Raw genomic sequence first — 21,380 nt, forward strand, 5'->3', positions numbered from 1 at the left:
GGTAAGAAAAAAATAAAATTGATCTGAGTCTTTGATTCTATGTTCTTCATCATTTGATTTCAACATAAATTTCTCCGAAACAGAATAGGCTGATTTATGTTGAATGCATAAACGGTCAAAGAGTGTACGATGTTTAACAGTCGCTGGTGAAATCTCTGGTGTTTTCTATAGTGTTTGTCAGTAAACCACCAGCAAAGTGTATCACACTCAGACGGCGTGAACCCAAAGTGTGTTTGTGAAATTGACAATGGACATACTTTTATTTCACGCAGAAGCATCAACCTGTGACCTACTTGTGACTTTTCTTACCAGAGCAGTGATGTTGCATAAATTCACGCTCAACTGTGTTTATTAATAGAGTTTATTAATATTTATGGAAAAACCTCATTTGATGCAGACTAGTTGAATGGGGTCAGACGAAGAAAGTGTGTTTGAAAAAGATTAAAACTGCAGTTTTCAAATCCTAGAAAAATTCAAATACTATTAATTTTGAAGTACATTTAATTTTTCAAAACTTTTCTTTAAAAGGAGAGCGTCCCTGTGGCTTCCAGAGCCACAGGAAGTGAGGTCAGAGATGTGACTTTTACCATCATCCTTTATGTATCATTCTCATGTGTGCAAATGCTGAAGTGAATTGGTTTAGAGGAAGATTACTGGATTAAACAATTCCTTCAAAAAAGAATGGTTAGACCAAATTTATTTGAGATTTTTTCAAAATAACAAATTGTGCCAAAATATGGGATGAAGCCTGCTTTATATTTCCTCATTTTTCCTTCTGGCACTTTTCAAAATAAAAAATTTGAAACAATACAATTCTATCTGTTTAATAGTCACGGATTATTACATACATATAGATTCATGTTGCACTATATAAATATTGTCCTTAGATTGCAAAGTCCTCAAATGTAGTTTGTTTTAAACAACTACTATGAAGTCCAAACTTCATAACAAAAACAAGAACATGTACACACAAACACACACACGCACACTGTGACGTACATGAACACACCCACAGCATCCAGACTTGCTCATTGATTGGCTCCCACCCTGTTGCCATGGGGAGTTTCAGCCACCCTATCATTCGACCTGGCTTCCAACTGAACACGACCGCCGGCTGTCTGTCAGCATCTTTTCATCGTCATGGCAACAGACTGGATGCAGGGCAGTGAGCAAAGCATTGTTGCATGTCGATTCCTGCAGTAGCAGCAGACGAGGAAGTTCCTGTAATTTATTTTCCACAGGATGATCCGTCTGCGAACACAAAACCTGTACTTTTTCATCTGCTGTACAGAAAGGCTTAATGCAAACACACACACACGTACACACACATACGCATACACACAGGCTGTGAGGTCAGTCTGCAGCGACATCCTAATCCCTCGCCAAAGAGCGATTATTCTATGACACTTTGGGATGAAAATGTCATCTGTGATTTCCTTGTTTTAACTTTTGAGGGCTTTACTTTTTATTTATTTGCGCTTCACCATCATCTTTATCTACTTTTGCTTGGATTTAAAGCACACATGTCTCAAAAACACTTTGAACACAAAAAAGTATTTGTTATAAATGGGAAGGGTTTAAAGTGGGGTAAAAACGTATTTAGTCAGCCACCAACTGTGCAAGTTCTCCCACAGAAAAAGATGGGAGAGGTCTGTCATTATATCTTAATGATATAATGATATAATATATCATATACCTCAACTATTAGAGACAAAATGAGGGGAAAAAATCATGAAAATCCCATTGCACGCCGGCAGAATAAAGAAAGAATAAAGAAAATGCACTTAGTGTAGTTTAACACAGCGACATATGTTTTAGAGGAAGTCCGATTGGCCGTTCGACTTGTCAACCAAGTGACATATTACACGGTGAGGGTGGTGATTATTTTTTTGTTTATTCTTCTGTAATGGCCTGTGATCTACCGTCACATCCAATGTAATGAGCCCCACCTTGTCTCGCTCATAGTTGGAGGTATACCTATGATGAAGATTACAGTTCTCTCATCTTTTTTCTCATCTTTGTTTTTTTTTTGGGAGTTTTTTCCATACCGCGAAGGAGGGTCAAAGGGCAGGGATGTCCAGTTTAGTTTAGTCTGTTTAGTTATTTCAGTTCAGAATTTCCCTATTGAATTCTTTGTATTCATGATCCTTTTGATTTTATGTTTACAATTACTGCGACGAAGCCCATTGAGATGACTGTTGTGATTTTGATCTACATATATAAAATTGAATTAAATTGAATTTACGTGGAAGAACTTGCAGAATTGGTGGCTGACTAAATACCTTTTTGCCCCACTGTATTTGACCATAAGCTGGTCCTTATTTGTTTGCTAAGGAATTACTTTATAACATTTCTTAGTCATCTTGGTTGCTTTTAAATTTTTCACTGTGGGGCAGTGAGTGCACTCACAGCGACTTCCCTCTCAGGATGACAAACAAAAGAACATGGGTTTAATGCAATTGTAATGCAATTGTAAAGAGGATCTCAGCAGATGTAGCAAGTAGACATGTGTCTGTTATGATCTACTGCAAGACAGAAATGGCAAGCATTGTGTTTTTTGTCCTAAAACAAGCACTTTGGTTCTATTATATATATTATTTATGTATATTATTTAGTTATATGAACTGCAAAAATAACTCGTTTTTCATTAAAAAAATGTGTTCTTTAGTCTGCTAAAGGTAATCTATGGTCATTTATATGGATATAGTTTACTCTGAAAGGTTTAAGAAATGCTTAAAATAGGCCTATTATGGGGTAAAGAAGTACGTCCGTCCTTTCCCGACATCCTAGGAAGACATATTTAAAGAAATGAGAGACTGAGGAAAAAATATACATGGCATCCAATTCAAGTGAGCAATGAAGACAAGATGAGGAACGAGTCACAGGACAAAGGTAGACAAGAAACAAAGGAAGAATAAAAGGAAATAACAATGAAGAGACTCTTGGGGGAGTTCCATAAACATCTCTAACTCACAAACCTTTTCGGTTAACTTCCCCTGATGTGGAGAAGTTTGGCCAAGATGAGAAAGAAACAGTTTCAAAGACTTGCTGAACTTTGTACATTTTGCTAGGCAGCGTTATTTATCAAAGAGTTACAGTTTGGCAGGTAGAGGTTGTTGACAGGTCAGGGTTGTCCAAGAAGAGGATTGGCAGATAGACTTGAAAAAGCAGGCTGGTTGGAGACGAGGCAGGTAGCTGACATGTGTAAACACAAAGTACGACAAAGGTGAAAACAAAGTCAACACCGGGGTGTTGATTTCCTTTCTGGGACCAAAGCTCTGGCTTGAATACAGATAAAGCTTCAAGCAAAGAAGAGCGTGGTGTGAAAGCTAAGCAGAGAGTGCTGCCTTAGGATATCACAGAATTAGAGTCCATTCTCAAGGATCAGACAAATTTGGCTAAAAATATATGTCAACAATTATTCGGGGTGTTCTGAATGAGGTGTAATCTCCTTACTTCCCCTTGGTCGCCCACAGCGAGGGCGAGAGGCTCTTATGTTACCACCCCCCTCTGTTTTTATTTGCTGTATTTTGTCATCAGGGATGCAAAACGGCGTGTTCTTGTTTATGTGTGCAAAATATAAGGCTGCTTTAGGGATGCAGTGACTTTTTTTGGAAGCGGATCTTGGTCACAATGGTTTCTCAAAGATTTCTCGATCCTTTGGGGAATTACAAAGTCAGGTTATTGGATGCCAGCTTGTAGGCTAGGAGCCCATGTTAGTACAGCCCAGTTCTTACTTAAAGTGTGCTCATGTCTTCAAAGTTTTTGGCTCCTGTTGGAAATGACCATAAACACCTTACTTAGAAATCGACGCACTGCTCTGCACTTGCTGAAGGAGGTTTGGGCATTTGAGCGCTAGTTCACGTTGCTCGTCAGCGTTTTACAGAGAGGTTCACTGTCTCCATCCATCCATCCTTTTTCTATTGTCCCGTTTGGGGTCATGGGGTCACTGGAGCCTTGCCAGCTACTTTCAGGCGAAGGCGGGGTACACCCTGGTCAGATCGGTAGTTCATTGCAAGCTGTAGACCAGGACCGGGCAACTCCAGGCCTCGAGGGCCCATGTGCCTGCATGATTTCCAGAAATCCAAGCCCTACTCATGACTGATTACATGGTTCAGGTGTGTCCAGCCATTTAGAACATGCCAGAACAGGGTATGTTGGAAAACATGCATGAATGTGGCCCTCAAGCCTTGGAGTTGCCCATCTATTTCATTTCCTCCATTTAAGAGAGTTTAAATGACATGATCAATTCCTGTTTTACATTTAGTTACAAAGCAATGCTGTGAATTCAGAGAGACAAAAACCATTTTCCTTCATTGTATCTCTCCAAAGCATTGATCCATCTCATATAAACGTGACGGCTCTGAAAGTTTTGAGTCGACCTGATTGCTGACACAGCAGATAAAGACATGTAGGTGTAAAAGTGTAAAAGCCGACGTTGAAGGTACGACTCGCTGGAAGGTCTTTCTTGCTCAGAATCACAGATGGAGTGATCTTCAAAACATCTCCAAACTTGTGTTCGACACGAGAAACGCGATCCCTGACATTGACACCAACAGGAAAAGTACGCACTTGGAATCCTCTTCTTGATCCTTCGATCCACATATGTATACTAGAAGATGTTCTCTTGCATGAACTTCAGTAAAACAAGGATCAAGCTTGTCTCTAGATGAAGGTGGTAACACACTGGTTTGAACGTAACAGATCATTTTACATCAGTTGTAGTGTCTAATTCTGGCCTCCTTACTAACTGTGCTTTGATGTGTTGAATTGTTTGACTCCTTTACCCAAGAAACCTAACTGGTTGTGCTCAGTGAGGTGTTTGCACATATGCGGTTGCTGTTCATTACTGATGAGGAAGGTAGTCATCATTTAAGACGGAAAATGAGATTCTGTTGTTACAACCTGGTCCTGATCCTGATCCAGTTGACTCAAATGAACAATAGTTTGAATTTGACCTCAATTTATTCTCAATTTTCTCTTCTCCACAGGTAAAACTTCAAGCCTTGGCAGCGCTCCGTAGCCCCCTGTGTGGATTGCCTCCCACCTAGTCATTTCTCCCCCCTTATCTCCGCGTCCACCTCTCTGTTTGTGATGGAGACCACCCTGGAGACGCTGTTGCTCCAGCCTGAACAGGAACCGAGCCCCGAGCGTCTGGACGGTTGTGAGAGGTCAGCGGGACACTACAAGGTGGTTCCCTCCGTGGTGTGCTCCATGTGCTGCCTCTTTGGCATCATTTACTGCTTCTTCGGTGAGTTTTGGAACATCTGGCCGTTTGTAAACCTTCAAGCGTAATGAGTTATGCTTCCTTGCGCCTTTGCAGGTTATCGCTGCTTCAAAGCAGTGATGTTCCTCACGGGGCTCATGTTCGGCTCCGTCGTCATCTTCATGCTGTGCTACAAGGAGCGCGTGCTGGACACCCAGCTGAGCGTGGAGGCCTCCGTGGGCATTGGCCTCGGTATCGGGACGCTCTGCGGCTTGGTCACCATGCTGGTCCGCAGCGTGGGTCTGTTCATGGTGGGCCTCTTGCTGGGACTGCTGGTGGCCGTGGCGACCCTGGTAGGCATGGAAGAGCTCTCCGACAGCCCGCCGCGCTCCGTCTGGGTGCCCCTTGGCGTGCTGCTTGGCCTGGGCATGCTGTTTGCCGTGTTGACCCTGCAGTGGCAGCGCCTTTTCACCACTGTGTCGACAGCGGTGTTCGGTGCAGCAGTCATCACGGTGGCTTTGGACTACTTTGTAGAGCTCTTTGCCCTCGTGCTCTACATGTACGAGCGGATTAAAGCAGAGTCTGCTAAGCCTGTGTGCTGGATGACATGGGTGGTGCTGGGGGTGTGGCCAGCCCTCACCCTGCTGGGTGTCATCATTCAGTGGAAAGTGACTGCTGAGGGGTACTCCCACACTAAGGGTAAGCGAACCAATTTGGCTCTATTTTTGGGTTTGTGTTTGGTTTTTACCTGTGATCAAACAAAATGAGGTCTAAGAGCAGCAAGATCTTATTTTTTCAGTCATGATTCAAGGCTAATGACCATAGGTGAGGGTGGGAACATGCTTTGATAAATAGATCCATAAATGGAGAGATTTGCATTTTGAGTCAGCTTCTTCTTGTCTACAATGGATTGATACAGTGACCGCATTACTCAAGCACCTATCCGCCTGTTGATCTCACGCTTCATCCGTCCTTCATTTGAGAACAAGAACCCAAAGTCCGTAAACTCCTCCACCTGAGGTGGGAACTTTACACCTACATCTGGTGGAGAACCATTGCCTTTGACTTGAACTTTACACTCAACAGCAAACCAGACTTGGGCCCATAGTTAGGATACATAGTTAGACAGTAAAGTAAAGCAAAGGTCTTGCCCAAGCTCATCGCTCTCCCTGGTATCAAACCCTGGTTTCTCATGTGCCAGTTCTGCACTTAACAACTGACCTATCCAGGTGCCCTAAAAATCATGGGCATATCATGTCTACAAATATTTAGTTCTAGTTTTATTGAATTATCTTGAAAAGGTGTTCCAGGCGTTTTTGTGGATCATTTTGAACAATTGTGTTTTTGAAAAGAACTAGTTAACTATAAGTAACTTTATTAACCTCCATCTTTCCTTCACAGTAATTATCAGTCGTCAACAACGCAGGATGCAGGTAATGCGGATTCGTCAGCGGGACGACCGCTACCGTAACAAGAAGAAGAAGAAGCATGGCTCTTCCGCCAGTCATCCTCAACAGGCAAAGCAAGTCAACGCAGAGCCGGTCTACCGTCGGAAACCTAACCCCATTCGTCGCTATGACACAGATGTCCTTTCGCCGGTGAGAAACTTTAGGAGTAGAACTTGTTTTGCAGCCTCCACCAGGACACCTTTTTGTTTTGCTAATTAATCCCTGATTGTTTTTTAGAGCTACATCCAGAGTTTCCGAGACCGGCAAGTCCAGGGCCAGCCTTTTCCGGGCCGACCGGTTGCAGGCTCACACTCTGTTGTGGAGATGGGATACGACTGTGGCTCCACAACTCCTCTCACTGGAGCAGTGGGACCTCCTTTGCGGCACTGACCTTTCCTTGAACTTGCCACAAAACCAGACAATAGACTCTCTTGTCAAAACCCAACCTGAGGGTAATCACTCCGATCAAGCTTTAGGGTGAAAGGAAAAGACGTGTGCAAAGACACTCCGGGTTTAGATAACTCTAACATTTAGGGCTCATCTACCTTAAATTTAGCATCTCACACCCGTTATTCCTTAACTAGTGGAATCCAAAACTCAACTCTTCTTATGGCTGCCTGTTGAATCGTGATGCAAAATTTAGATTAACCTTTTGTTTTTGTTTTTTTAAACAGAAATTGAGATGCATGTCCACACTTGACACAAACACACATTGCAGATGCAATCTTATGGGTTCACGTGATCCCAAGCAGCCTGCAGAACCCACCCCAGAACTGTACGTCTTCGTCTCAAGAAAACTAAATCAGGGATAAGGTGTCATCTGAAACACCGCAGGTCCTAATACTGTCTTGTAAAGGCAGTGTCACACAGCCACTACGTCCATTTTGCGCATTTTGCAATTAAAATTGGTCATACATAAATATACTCTGTAAAAGTGAGGAAAGTTGTGGGTCTTTATGTGAAATTTTCAAAGATGTTTCATGAATATACAACATTAAAATCATGGAAAAAGTATAAGTAAACCATGCAAAGAACACGTTTATCAACATAGAACATCAACCATGTGTAATTATTGTACTGTTTATATTCAATTTATTAGTGATTCATGCATCAATTATGTCATCTTAACATGTTATGCCTCCTGTACACGCGATATAAAAGTTATTTATCGGTGGTACATGCATGAAAAGTCTGTTAGACATATGTTGCACGGTCGTGGAAATCACGCACAATTGCATAAGATTTACGTTATAATTGCGTGTAAACTTAGGTAAAATATGTGTAAACTGCCTAATTCTCAACCAATCAAAAATTTTACTCTCTCCAAAACAAATTCATGTAAAGATCCGTTGGACAACACTCTCGATGGACATCTGCGCACATCTACGAACTCCACAAACATTTATGAATTAAGTATAACACGCATGTATCACGAAAGACCGAAATTTCATACCTGAAAAATGTGCATAATTTTCAAAGTGGCTGTGTGACATGGCCTTTAGACCCATAACTCACTTAATGTGCTGTTTCTACAACTAAGCTGTACATGCAACTACAGTTTTGACCTCTAAGACTAGAGGGTCCTTAGAGAGCTCCTCCTGTAAGGGAGGGAAATGCAAACCAGAATCCAACTTTTTGCTTTTGTGCCATCTGAACTACACAGGACCTCTTGGAAATAACAATTGTTTTTTATAAAAAGGGGGAATTTTCATTCTTGGTGCTGGATAATACTCTACTTCAAGCGTCAAACTGCTCCACCAATATTTTTAAAAGGGGTGCCTTAGCCCCCCTAAGACTGCTTAACAGTGAATACACAAGGGGGATTAGTGGTAGATTTCCCCCCACCTGAGATTTTTGTGGGTCTTTTTTCATGTAGGGGTGGGAGTTGCCACAGTTTTGAAACAAGGGGAGTGTTTACTCTATTTTATGTGTTCTAAAATGCCGAGTAAAAAAGGAGCTGTATTTACACTGGCACCTGTGTCTGGTTTGACCCAAGATGAGCGGGAAAAGATTTTTGCATGTTCAAATGTTCCGTAACTCTGATCATTTGGATTTTAATGACAGCAGAGCAAACAGGCTTCTTCAGAAATTCCAAAAGGTCAAAGTAAAATTCCAGCCACCATAACAGACTAAAAATTAGATTGATGCCTAAATTCTTAAGCTAGGCTAATTAGCATCCTTTTTAGAGCGAAAGCTAGGTTGGGTCCGAATTCCTTCACTACTCACTACAATAGTGAACTATATAGAGTTTTGGCAATCTTGTAAAACTGTCCGATTCCAAAATTGAGTGCCCAAGAAACTTCTCAGAATTCTCTGCAAAAGACCAATGGGTAACTATGGACAATTTTGGTGGAAAGAAAGTATTTAAATTTTTTTTTAAAACCATAAACATTGTCATCATCAGAACACAGGGATACAATGTCTTTTTTTTAAATGCACATATATAATAGGTTTTTACTTTGTGACAAGTTATATAGGCTGGAGTCGCTACGCTATCTTGTTGCGTACCCAAAGTTGAATGCCATATTGGAAAGGTACAGATCACTGCAAACTGCAAACAGAGCTGGAAAAACAAGAATGTGACTTTTCAACAAGAAATTATTACTGTCAGCTAATAAAGGAGTGAGCTTACTTGCAGTAAATGTATAGTCTGATCTTGTAGTCAACTTTAGTCAGTCTTTAAGTCAACTGTAGCATTAAACCCGTTGATTTGAAGCAAAAACTAACCAGGATTTTCTCAGTCGCGGTAAGCAAAGACTGCAAGGTACATAACCCCCGATGCGGCGCTTCGCGACCGCCTCCGCCTTGGTGAACCCCAGCCGCTGCATGCTTTACGGCGCCTGCCCCTGGGACCTTACCGCACAAGGGCCGAGTAAGGTGCTAACTGCGCCCTCTCCCCTGTCTGTAGAGGGACGGTGCCCCCCCAAATTCTGTCGACCGGGGCAAACTGCTAACAGTGCACTCCGATCGTGTTGCGCAGCCCCTGGCAGGAACCGGCTCTTGGAGAATGGTAACAGGCTAGTGTAGCATCTCTAGCAATGTAACTCATTGGTGAAATCAGTGTTTTCGTATGTGCCAATAAAAAAAAAAGGTGAACATGGTGTCCGAATTGCTTTACAAATCCAGGGCACTAGATAGTCCCACACTATAGTTTCTAGTTTTTAGGAAGTAGGGAGGGAATTTGGACACAATATTAGTTACCCTAAGCTAAGATATGCTAAGCTAACTAACACTGCTCTGTTTTGATTTTCACTGCAAAAACTTTATTTAAATTTCATAAAAAGAACACATCAACACTGCCCATATTTGATGTAGGTGGGGCCACAGTGGGAGGGGCTAGACCAATGAAGGAATGAAAAAGGAAATATTAGTCATTATGTGGACTATTTCTCAGGGTGCCTCTTCTAAAGCATCTTAAACAGCTGAGACCAGGTGGAGGTGCCAGTGGGAAAAGACACGCGGTCTGAATAAAATGTGTACGTGGAACCATTGAAACCATAGAAACTTTTTCTGTCGAGGTTGAACATGTGAATACTTTGCTTGTGTGCTGGCAATGAGACACAGACGCACAAAAAGGTTCTCGTCCTTGCGTCCAGACGTGCGCCATGCGGCAGCGACCGCTGTCACTGCGTCAACGGGAAACTTGTACAAAAACACAGCACTTTGTTTTCTTTATTTACACTATTTTATTACTACTTTAAATGAGAATTGTTCTTATAAAAATGTATGTATCTATGTTTTGTTTTTATTTATTTATTTTTTCCGTTTTAAGAGAGTGCAGTGCCATCACATTAGCTCAGTAAGGTCTTTTTTTTTTACTAAATCATGACTATTAAAGCATGTGTTCCTGCAGGCTGTAACACAATTGGTGAGTCATTTATTCGTTTCATGTAAAACACACGATACAAAAAAAAGGACTTTACTTTTGTTAGTCAAAAATGTGTTAAAAGCCAGGAAAGGTCATTTTTTAATTATTGCTCCAACCTTTTATTTCTTCACTAATATCACCTGAATACACAGTTTGACAGTATCTTTATTTCCTTTCATGCCCATCTCCATTGATCTGTCTTTTCAAATTCTTTATAGGAACAAAACCCTTCTGATGTTCTATTAAAGGCCAGATTTAGTTATTTCCTTAAAGTTCAATTTAAAAACATAAGGTCTGCAAATAGTTAAATGGTATTAGCTTTATAATTGTAATCTTAAAACTGTTAAAGGTTAAGCCTAAATCTCTTTTTTTTCTTTGTCTTTGTACGGTCAGATGAGTCAGGGACCGATGTCTCTCCTCATCTCTGCAAACCCTCACATGTCCTGTTGGCGCTGCGTTGACTCACTCACAACCTGCAACACAAAAAGCATTACAAGACTGTTAAACTTCTTAACTCCCTTCTGTTTTAAGCCAGTTGGAAAGTATAATGTTTGTAGTACCTTGAATGACCACTAGGGAGAGGTTTCTTAATTTTGCTACTATGTTAACCCTTGTGCTATCTTAGATGACCCCACATTTACATTGACGTGTTATTCCTACCATGACAAAGGTGGATAAAGGTGGAAAGATTTCATGTAATCTATGAACACCAGTGAAGATCACAAATCATTGAAGAAAAAAGGTTCAGAGCACTGTCTAGTGGGTCTAGACGACCCAACTCCCAACGTTAAAGTGCCTAGGAAAGCACAAGGGTTACACAGTCAAATTTCACACCAATAAAATTCTAATTGACAAAACCTTTTAAAATTTTTAATACTTTAGTTTTATATTTCTGTCAACATTTTTAATTTCTTTTAATTTTCTATGTTTTCTTTTTGTCGATTAATAAGTTGGGGGAACTATGAGTTACCTTGAGAAAACTGAAACTACTTAATCCCACACAGTCAACACATGTTGACATGGACGGGCTAAACTCCTGTTAATTCAGAATTTATTTTCGCCATTCAGAATTCTGTAAGGTCCAACTCATAAAGTATCATTTGAACCTAAAGAGGTGTTTGTCCCTTATCATCAGGACTGAATTGTGCATAGATGCAATAATTAATCAATTAACTCGAAATGTATCCAGGGGTTTTCTAAACAAAAAATTTGATATTTAATCAATTGGGAAAAGTCTTGAACTCCAAGTTGTGATCGCTGAGGGCTGTTACTAAAATGATTTTTTCAGAAATATTCTGAAAAATGTTTACATTTTCTCAGAATTTGTATAAAGAATTAACAAAAAATTTTTTCAAACAAGTCAGAATCATTGCAAGTACAAGTTGTGTTTTTTTTCATAGTTTTCCCAGGGGTGCGATTTAAACTCAGGAGCGACTTATCTGCAATTTATTTTAAAACATAAATAGGCTCATATAAATATTAGGTTCCCACTAACATCCACTAGAGGGCACTGTAGGTGTTTAAGCAGTTGTTACTGACAGCAACGCAGAAGAAGTACCGTCCAAAACATTAATTTGACGCATGAATCCCATTCAGTGTAAATGCAGCGTTATTCTGGGCTTAATGGATTTGTTCAGAATTGTTTTGCACTTTTCTCCTAAAAGTGCGGCTTGTATTCCGGAGCGACTTATAGACCAGAAAATAAGTTACATTTGTTGGAAACTTCCAAGTTTTACCTACAAATTTATCAGAGATTTGTGTAACATTAGGACTTTAGTAATGCACTTAAAGTTTATTATCTTTTTAAGTATAAGTCAGTATAATTATGGTATACTATAAGTATAGTACAGTACCATGTACGTGTAGTGTAGGGAGTATACTAACTGAATACTTCTTCAAACCAAATTGAATTTAGATAATGCTGCCTCACTTCTCGTATCACAAATTGGTGCCAACTGCCGAGACATTAGTCAAAGCAGAATGGTGACCTCTGAAAACCTTTTTTGTCCGTGAGGTCAGATTTCATGCTTAAGGATCCCATCACTTTGAATTCGAAGTGCTTCATTTGAAATTTGGAAAAAAAAACTCATTAACTTTTATTGACTTTAGTCCAGATTTTGACCCAGTTTCGCCTTTGCTCTGTAGATAAACGATCATTTAAAAGCAAAAGGAGGAGGACAACAGGGATGTGCCAAAGAAACTATCTAGATTTCTGTCTACATTTGCCAATTAACTTTACATTCTCTAATTGGCCCGTAAATCAGACCTTTTCTTTTTGTTATTAGTGGTTTAACAGTCCGTAGTAAGCTTGTTTTATTGAGATTATGTAGCTTGTAAACCTACATTTTCTTCTTGTCAAATCATACCTTGTGCAAAAAATCATAAACCTAAAGCTTACAGCATATTCTGAAAGGAATGTTTTTAGAACACTTCGTTTTTACATTTTTTTTTATTTGGAAGTATTGCAAGCTCAGCTTTGCTAGCTGAGACGCCTGCAATGTGTTTTGGCAAGAAATTGCAGAAACAGCAGTTTTGCACTGAGGTGGGTTAGGTTTAGCTGGCGTTTTTGGTTGTACAAGTTACATCAAGCATCATTTTATTCTTTGTCTATTAATGAATCAAAAATCTTTTTTTCTCTCAGCATGGGGTAAAAAAAAAGGTGGGGGTTTTTTTATGCAGAAAGGTTTGGAAAAATGCTCATCAGTGTCTGCAAAAAAGGCTGCACAGTGCAGTGGTTAGCGCTCTTGCCTGACAGCAAGACAGCACCTGGTTTAAGTCCCTGCTGGGGGACCTGAACATCAATGGGGGGCCTTTCTGTGTGGAGTTTGCATGTTGCATGGGTTTTCTCCGGGGACTCCGGTTTCCTCCCACCGTCCTAAAACATGCTTCATAGGTTCATTGGTTTCTCTAAATTGTCCATAGGTGTGAGTTTGAGGGTGAATGATTGTGTGACAGACTGTACAGGGTGTCCCCTGCCTTTACCTGCAAGTGGCCGTGATAGGCTCTGGCAGCCCCGTGACCCCGAAAGGGATAAAACGGATTAGAAAATGAATGAATAAACAACAACAACACAGTCTTGTATTTAAATTACGAGGACAAGAAGTATTCATTTTCATTTGGGATTAGATTTTATTTGTTATAGAAGCTAGTCTGAAAACAAAACCTCAAGGTATTCATTGTTTTATTCTTTGTCAATAAGTCAAAAAATGCTGTTATCAACCTAATCATCCGTGTTTACATACATCATAAGTTGTTATATAGTAGAACTTTTATTTTTCTTTGTATATGTCATTATTGGCCCTTTGGGGATGCTAACCGATGCTAACTACTAACATCAAGTAATATGATGAATATTTGAGCTTCTGAAATCGATCTAAAAGTCGGGTTTTGTGCAGATAGTATTTATATCCAATAGTAAGTTAACAATTGAGAAAAAGGACATTTATTTTTGTAAGTTTATAAAAACTTGCATTAGTTTCCGTTTATGCTAAAAGGTTTGCGTTTGTTCTTTTTGCAGCAGAGCCTCAAATTATTGTTTTACCTCCCCGTCTCGTGTCTCGATGGTCTTGATGAGAACGGTTTTCTTTGAATGCATTTCAGAGGAACGCTGCTGGTGCTCAGGGCTTGTCTCTGTCCCGACACAACAAGCAAAAATCCAGATTAATGTCATCAGTGTTTCTGGAAACATAATACATTCAAAAAAGATGCCTGCGGACATCATAATTAATGTGATGCACCATCTTGTGCACTGAGGCCCTCTAATAGGTGAAGACAGTACGCCATCTGGTGTTGTGTTCAGGCTACAGCATTTGAATTCCTACCTCTGAAAGTCAGAGTGGAGTAGCTCTGCACTGGCATTGTAATCCTGCAGAGACACACCAGTGTCAGTCAACACACTTGGGTTTAGCTTTAATGAAATATATGATTGCAAAAGGTCTGATTCTGGTATGGAGCTTGTTGAAACGTCACCTGCTCTCCTCGCCTTCCAGCAGCTTTCTGTAGGTGGCGATCTCCACATCCAGCGCCATCTTAATGTTGAGCAAGTCTTGGTACTCTCGCAGGTGACGTGCCATCTCGTCCTTCATGTTGGCGATCTCGGCCTCCAGCCTGGCTATGGTATCCTGGAATCTGGCGGCCTCGCATCCGTGCCGGTCCTCCAGCTCCCTCATCTGGCGCATCAAGGACTCATTCTGGGTTTGTCAGAGACATGCAGGCTTTGAGTTCAAAGAGGCCGCATTGTGGGAGGTAGGGTTGGAGTGAGAGGCTGCGACAGTCGGACGCACTGTGCCTTTGAGGGAGTCGATCTCGCAGGTGTAGGCCTGGATCTGGTGCCTGAACTCCATGGTCTCCTGCCGGGCCTGCTTCAAGGCCTCGTTGTTTTTACTCACGGCCTGGTTCAGGTCAGACACCTGTAACGTCAAAATTCAGCCATGGTTGGTTGCAATTGAATCGGTTGAAAAGTTATGGTACGTCCAAGACAGCATTCTATTTAGGTGTTAAAGGGTTAAAGCCCCCGCGAACCCCTGTTTTTATGATGGGTTCTCAGTGACAGCATCACTACCAGATGAGGACGTCTCTTCATTGACCTTGGATTTGTACCAATCCTCAGCATCGGCGATGTTCTTGGCGGCAATGCCTTCGTACTGCGTCCTGATGTCCCTCAGCGCCGCCGTGAGGTCCGGCTTGGACATGTCCATCTGGATTTGGACCTGAGTCTCCTGCATCTGGGTCTGCAGCTCTCGGATCTCCTGCAGAGAAAAGGTGGCTCTTTAGACAGGGGTATCTAGGGGGGTTTTAGTCTAAAGCTATGTTCACGCCACCCTCTGAAACGGGTGTTCAAGTGACCACTTTCAATGGAACGTCTATGTAAACGCGCTTTTAAGGCCTCCGCATTCAAAAGTTTTACGTTATCACATTGCTGTGCAAGTTTTCGGACTAGTTACAAAATGCATGGTCATTGAATTTAAACCAATGGTACATTCAGTCAACCTGGTTGAAGATAAACTTTGACCAATTAGGGACTCTGATTTGGTAGTGATGTATGGATGACATCCACTATCTCACATTCTATTTATTTCATTTGCCAACCATTTGAAAATTGACGACGAAATTATACAATACAAAGTCCTTCATACATTGGCATAGAGCTACGAAATTTTTGCACCTCTTCGACATTTTGCACCAAGCCTTTTCCAACTGTAGGTGGCAGTAAACAGTTAACTGGGCGCTAATAAACAGTAGAAAAAGAAGAAGCCCCCCCCCTGGTTTTCCTATGTGAACCATAAACGTGTTCAGGAATGCGCATTTAGCTTCCCGATTGTCGCAATTCCCACATAGGTGACACCGTAGGCTAAAACAGTCTGTCTTGATCAGCCTATTAAGACATTTTCATTGTTCAGTTCGAGAGGACAACGAAGAAAAATGTGACAAGAAACCTCTTCATGGATTTTCTTTAGGAAGGCGATCTCTTCTTGCAGCGTCTCAATCCGTCTCTCCAGATCCAAGCGGGCTAAAGTGGCGGCATCCACGTCCTGTGAGATGGAGATGTCAGAGATGAAAAAATTTTTTTGGAAGTCATACAATTTAAAAAGTTTAAATATGAACGATTGTCATGCTTAGATCTATCTGTTGCTTCAGATGCATGACCTCTAAGCAAGACAATCGTTCTACAACACAAGACACAACAACAAATTATGTCTATGCCCTAAGTCAAAGGGCAAAAGGCCGCTTTGTCATTTGTTTTCTTTCAAGTGATTATAAAGAAATCCAGCTTGCGGCTGTTTATAACATGAAGACACATCGCGGAAGTGGCAAAACCTTTTACTAGTGTTGTTACTTACTCCTCCCCTAAAGGTACCATGCAATTTTTGAGTCAAAAAAGTTTGTTGAATCAAAAAAAAAAAATGTTTTTAATGAAAATAACAAAAGAATTAGGGGATCCTTATGGAGTGAAATATGTGCCAACACATTGTGAACAAAGGTCACAGTTTTGACTGTTTGATGGCAGATATGTCTCACTAAACTGAAACTTATGAACGCAGCATCAAAGACAGATCGAAACGCAAGATGAACCAAAAACAAAGAAAAATCTTTTGAAAGAAAACATTACATGTTTTTTTTTTTGCAACTTTGAAAGCTTTGTTTTTAAAACTGAACATTTGTTTGCAATTTAGGGAAATTTTGATCTCAAAACTGTGACTTTTGTTTGCAATGTGGTGGCAGAAATACCACTTCATAGATCCTTGGTGACAGAGACACATTACATAAAATACAGCATATTTTCTGAATTTCCAACACGAAAATATGTATAAATATATGCATAATTATGATTTACTAGGTACTGTTGAGGAAAAAAGAAATTTGGCTGCACATAGAATCTGAAAAACCAAGAGAAGTGGGTTATTTAAACAAAAATATGTTATTTTTCCTGTTTTGTCTGAAATAAAGGATGTTTTGCAGAGTTAACTCCGTGAATCCATTATATGATCACCCACCGCTCTGAAAGCAGCCAGGTTGTTTTCTGCGTCCTCCTTCTGAAGGATCTCCTCCTGCAGTCTGAACAACAGTAAAACAAAAAACGGTCAGATGTTTGACCGTAAAAAGACGGTCAAAGAAACTACTTTGGAAAATATTTAACAACAGAGCTCAATACAATTTCCTCAAGACACGCCAGAGTCTTTAAATCAGAAATCACCCATCTAAAGGAACGAGATCAAACCAATAAAACCCAAAAAATCCCAAACTAGGACTTTGATTTTGCCTCGTGAGTTTGCTAAGGAGTTGGGCTGGATTTCAGAGGTGCTCTTTAAAACTGGCACTTCTAACGTAAACCTCAGAGACAGAAAGAGAAAGGACAGATCACCGGAGTTCCTTCACAGGCGACAGAGCTCTTTCCTCTCCTTTTATAGAGCTGTTTTGTGTAAACCTGTGTGAGATGAGCTCACACTCCGGCCACAGTCACACAGCGACACACACGCAGTCTCTAGTTTCAGGGATTATGTTTTAAAAAGTTGCATTAGAAACTGCATTTCGACTTATTTATGGAGAACCAAACTACCCGCTGTTTCTGATTTAATCAAACATAATTTGCCTCTTTTAAAAAGATATTTTTCTCGTCCCTCATGTTCTAATCTCATTCCTATTAGTTAAAATGATATAAGTTTTTAAAAAATGTCTCCTGCTACTGTAACAAACAGCTGATAACACTCCCATAACGCTGCAGAAACCCTCCCCCTACTCTTAACTACCACTCCATCCACTAAGCTCTTGACATGCTTGAATTACTCTCTTCATGTCAGCACTGTTTTAATCCGGCCTCTCCTTTATCGTCAAAGTCAGAGCATCATTTAAAGTCAGCATTTTCTTGTTTTTTTTCAATCAGCACGAGTCGAGTGTTTGCTGCAGTGCAGTATTTTCCTTGCCTTACAGTTAGCCTTTGTGTCCAAAAAGTATTTTGTAATAAAGGTTTCAAAAATTAGAAAAAAATCAACTAAATGAATGTGCATCACCAACACACAAACGTATTTATGAATGATTACAATTAAAACATTGTAGTCCTCATAAACTTCCCGGACCAACTTTTCTTTTTTTTGAAGCTAAAGTTCGAACATCCCCTCCTTTGTGCTCAAATTAAAGGTACCTTGACCCCGTAAAGGGGTTGACCTGTAGAGGTGCTGTGTGTTTTTGGGTTGTCCAGGCCCGTAGAGGGTCATAGAGAGGAGTGACTGTATTTTACGGTGAGCACAGGTTTATCTTGTAGTGCCACCTCAAAGGACGTCTTGAAAATGGAACGTACCATTGTTGTAATGACACTCAAGTCATTAGTAAGGTGCAAACCAAGTACTGCACCCTTACTTATTGATACTTAAGTGGCATTTGGACGGCCACAAAAATAACACTGTCTCATTTTCTTACTGTTAGGCTACAAGTACGTAGCTCGCAACTGGCAAACAAGAAGTGCGCACTTTTGACTTGAACAGCACTAAGAAGCTCGTTGTGCAGTGCCCAAGTCCATATGAGTTGCCAGTCGTCTCACTTACATCACCCTCCACTAACTCTTACGTGTTAGGGTTGTTGCCACAACCTGTCACTCGTGCTCTTTGATCTTAACATTTTGTGCAGCCCACCTAGGTGTTCCGTACAGGTAATGCCCACTTTTACCCCAAAAAGAACACGTCCACCAATAAGGACAGTTGTGACTAAGGCCTAAGTCTACCTCAGAATGTCCTTCGACATCCCCTCACCTATCTCTGACTGAACTCAACCGATTGTCTAAAACAGAATGTCAGACTGGGACTTGTCATCCTGTGAATTTAGTCTTCTTCTTGGGGTGGCAGTGGCTCAGGTGGTTAAGTGGAACAGCCATTGATCAAGGGGTTGACGGTTTGATTGCTGCTCTCTCCCCAGCTAACTGTTGTGTTCTTGGGCAAGACCCTTCACCCTTCCTGCCTCCAGTGTGGCTCCACTAGTGTGTGAAAATGCATGAATGTCCTGGTGATGGTCTGAGGGGCCGTAGGCGTGTACTGGCACTGGCTATCGCAGTAGCTTTCCATCACCAAGTATGACTGAGGTGTGAATTAATAATGAATACATATGGTAAGGGCCTTAAGCGACTGGAAAAGCGCAGAAAAACACAATCGATTATTGTTAAAATTATTGCCATGCCTACTTTCATGCAGGATCCTAATAATGCTAGTAAACTTATTGGGCTCATTTCATTTGGAGTTCCACAAGGCTCCATTATGGGCTTTCTAAGTTTTAATAACTCCACACTTATTTTATCTTATTAAAAGGAAATAAAACAATTCTATGCAGATGATATTGACGTTTTATATCATTATCCAACCTTTATGGTTTACTTTAATTTGTGTACATTTTATTATTTAAGAAATAAATCTTCAAAATATAAAGTAAACTGACAGATTAAATGACAGAAATATTCATTGATAATTATTTGGTCAGTTTATTATCCGCCACCCCTTCTCACCTCAGTTTAAGCTTGTCTAGGTCTTCAGCAAGGTTGTCTCGCTCCACTTCCACGCGTGACCTTTGATTAGTCAGGATCTCTACCTGCCTCCTCAGCTCCCTCATCTCCTCCTCGTAAAGGTCTGCGATGCGGGTGGGCTCGCGGCCCCGCAGGCGCTCCACCTCCACAGAGAGGGCCTGGTTCTGCTGCTCCAGAAAGCGGACCTTTTCGATGTAGCTGGCGAAGCGGTCGTTCAGATGCTGCAGCTCGGCCTTCTCGTTGGTGCGCGTGGCCAAGAACTCTTGGTTCAAGGCATCCGCCAGGCTGAAGTCCAGGGTCTCACCCATTCCAGCATAGGAGCGGCCAACAGAGGTCCTAGAGGTCCCCAGTGGCCTGTTTACGAAGCTGGAGGACACCCGGTAGGCGGGTGCAGAGCTGGTTCGAGTCACCTCGTAGACCCTCGAGCTGACGTGACCTCCACCTCCTCCGCTGTGACCTAAGAAGGAACGGTTGAGGGAAGGTGAGGCATAAGCGCCGTGGCCAAAGGTGCGGCGGTAGGAGGAAGCTGTTTGTGCGGAGGAGCTGTAGGAGGTCATGTTGGACGGAGCTGAGCGCCTGAAGTGAGCTGCAGGAGAGAGGGCCACTGAAGAAGAAGCTCCTGCTCTCAGATATATGTGGGGACCAAATCCCTCACTCCTTACTCCCTCCCCTCTGTGAGCAGCTCCTCTCTTCAGATCATAATTCTCTCTCTACCTTTTCAGTGCTCACTGTTTCAATAAACGTTTTACTTTTTTTATTCTTTTTTTTTCTTAAAAATCATTAATCATGGAAATATGTCTATAAAAGATCTTTAAAGATTTGTTTGTTGGTCATATGAGTTTTGCAATGACATATTGGTTGTCAGGTTGGGGGGGCTGTGGTAGCGTGAAGGACCCAGAATGCAGAGACGGGAGCACACGGTTCCAGGACAAAGGGTTTAATGACTAACAAAAAGCGCTGCAGAGCAGGGTAACAAAACTTACTGTGGCATAGCACGAAAAACAGGGCAGAAGACGTACATGGAAGAGACATTAATGACGTTAATGGACCAGCACAAGAGGAAGGCAGAGACAAGACTTATATACAGACAGGGCAGACAGGACACAGGTGAACATGATCAGGACGGATTGGGTCAAAGGAAGTAAAACTCAAAAACATGACAAAACAGGAAACCTTTCAAAATAAAACAGGAAACAGAACTCAAACATGACAGAACAAGATATAAAGGAAAAAACAATACAAAAGAAACCCAAACCATGACATTAGTGATGATTTAATCTTTTCTTATGTTTTGATGGCTTTTGCTGCTTAACTGATACTGGTGTTACAGTATGAGTACGATTTTTTTTTCAAGATCCTAACGTGATATAGTGGAATTCATTGAATCTTAGTGATCAAACTATATATTTGATGATTCAATAAGGAAACACAAATCAAAGAAGACAAAACAAATGTCATGTGGTGGTTCTATTCCTTGTCCCTTTCTTTTTTTTACTATAGAGATGTTTTAATAGTGAACTATTAAAACCATATATTGTTCTAAAGGAACTTTATGTCTTTAGCACATTTATAAATGAGGGTTTTAGCCAAATACATAGAGGTCAAAGCAAGGTTTCCTTTCACAAAAAGCGAAATTAAATGTATGTTATCAGAAAGAAAGTGAGCCTTTACAGCATTTACAGCTAAAGTCATACTCATGAAACAATGTGTAACGACCCAGCCTAGACGTCACTTTAGTGGGGAAGCGAAAGCCAAGCTACTAATGAAGTGGGTTCATAGGAGAGCTGTCCGTACCCCATACACCGCACGACCCCGGACAGTCTCAGGCAGGAAGAAACAGCCCGGGAAGCAAAG

At 41.1% G+C, this 21,380-nt stretch overlaps 2 protein-coding genes across 3 annotated transcripts in view; one reads left to right on the plus strand and one right to left on the minus strand.

Annotated features, from left to right (window-relative positions):
- The window catches only part of LOC101160793 (transmembrane protein 198-B), a 31,110-nt gene extending 21,360 nt beyond the window's left edge, over positions 1-9,750 (plus strand). For both annotated transcript variants that reach the window (XM_023962807.1, XM_004066471.4), the window contains exons 2-5: positions 4,992-5,251; positions 5,324-5,905; positions 6,608-6,804; positions 6,892-9,750. In XM_023962807.1, coding sequence (XP_023818575.1) covers positions 5,095-5,251; positions 5,324-5,905; positions 6,608-6,804; positions 6,892-7,044 — 1,089 coding nt within the window. In that variant the 5' untranslated portion in view covers positions 4,992-5,094 and the 3' untranslated portion in view covers positions 7,045-9,750. The remainder of the gene's footprint in view (positions 1-4,991; positions 5,252-5,323; positions 5,906-6,607; positions 6,805-6,891) is intronic.
- Positions 9,751-10,617: 867 nt separating this feature from the next.
- On the minus strand, positions 10,618-20,145 carry LOC101174730 (desmin). The gene is made up of 9 exons (XM_004066445.4): positions 19,509-20,145; positions 17,017-17,077; positions 15,958-16,053; positions 15,109-15,270; positions 14,806-14,931; positions 14,492-14,712; positions 14,344-14,387; positions 14,064-14,152; positions 10,618-10,995 (listed from the first exon to the last, which is right to left on the minus strand). The coding sequence occupies exons 1-9, from the start codon at positions 20,081-20,083 to the stop codon at positions 10,957-10,959; spliced, it is 1,413 nt and encodes a 470-aa protein (XP_004066493.1). The 5' UTR covers positions 20,084-20,145; the 3' UTR covers positions 10,618-10,956.
- Between the last annotated feature and the right edge of the window lie 1,235 nt (positions 20,146-21,380).

This window comes from Oryzias latipes, chromosome 2 (assembly GCF_002234675.1).
Source record: "Oryzias latipes chromosome 2, ASM223467v1".
In the NCBI taxonomy this organism is placed as follows: domain Eukaryota; kingdom Metazoa; phylum Chordata; class Actinopteri; order Beloniformes; family Adrianichthyidae; genus Oryzias; species Oryzias latipes.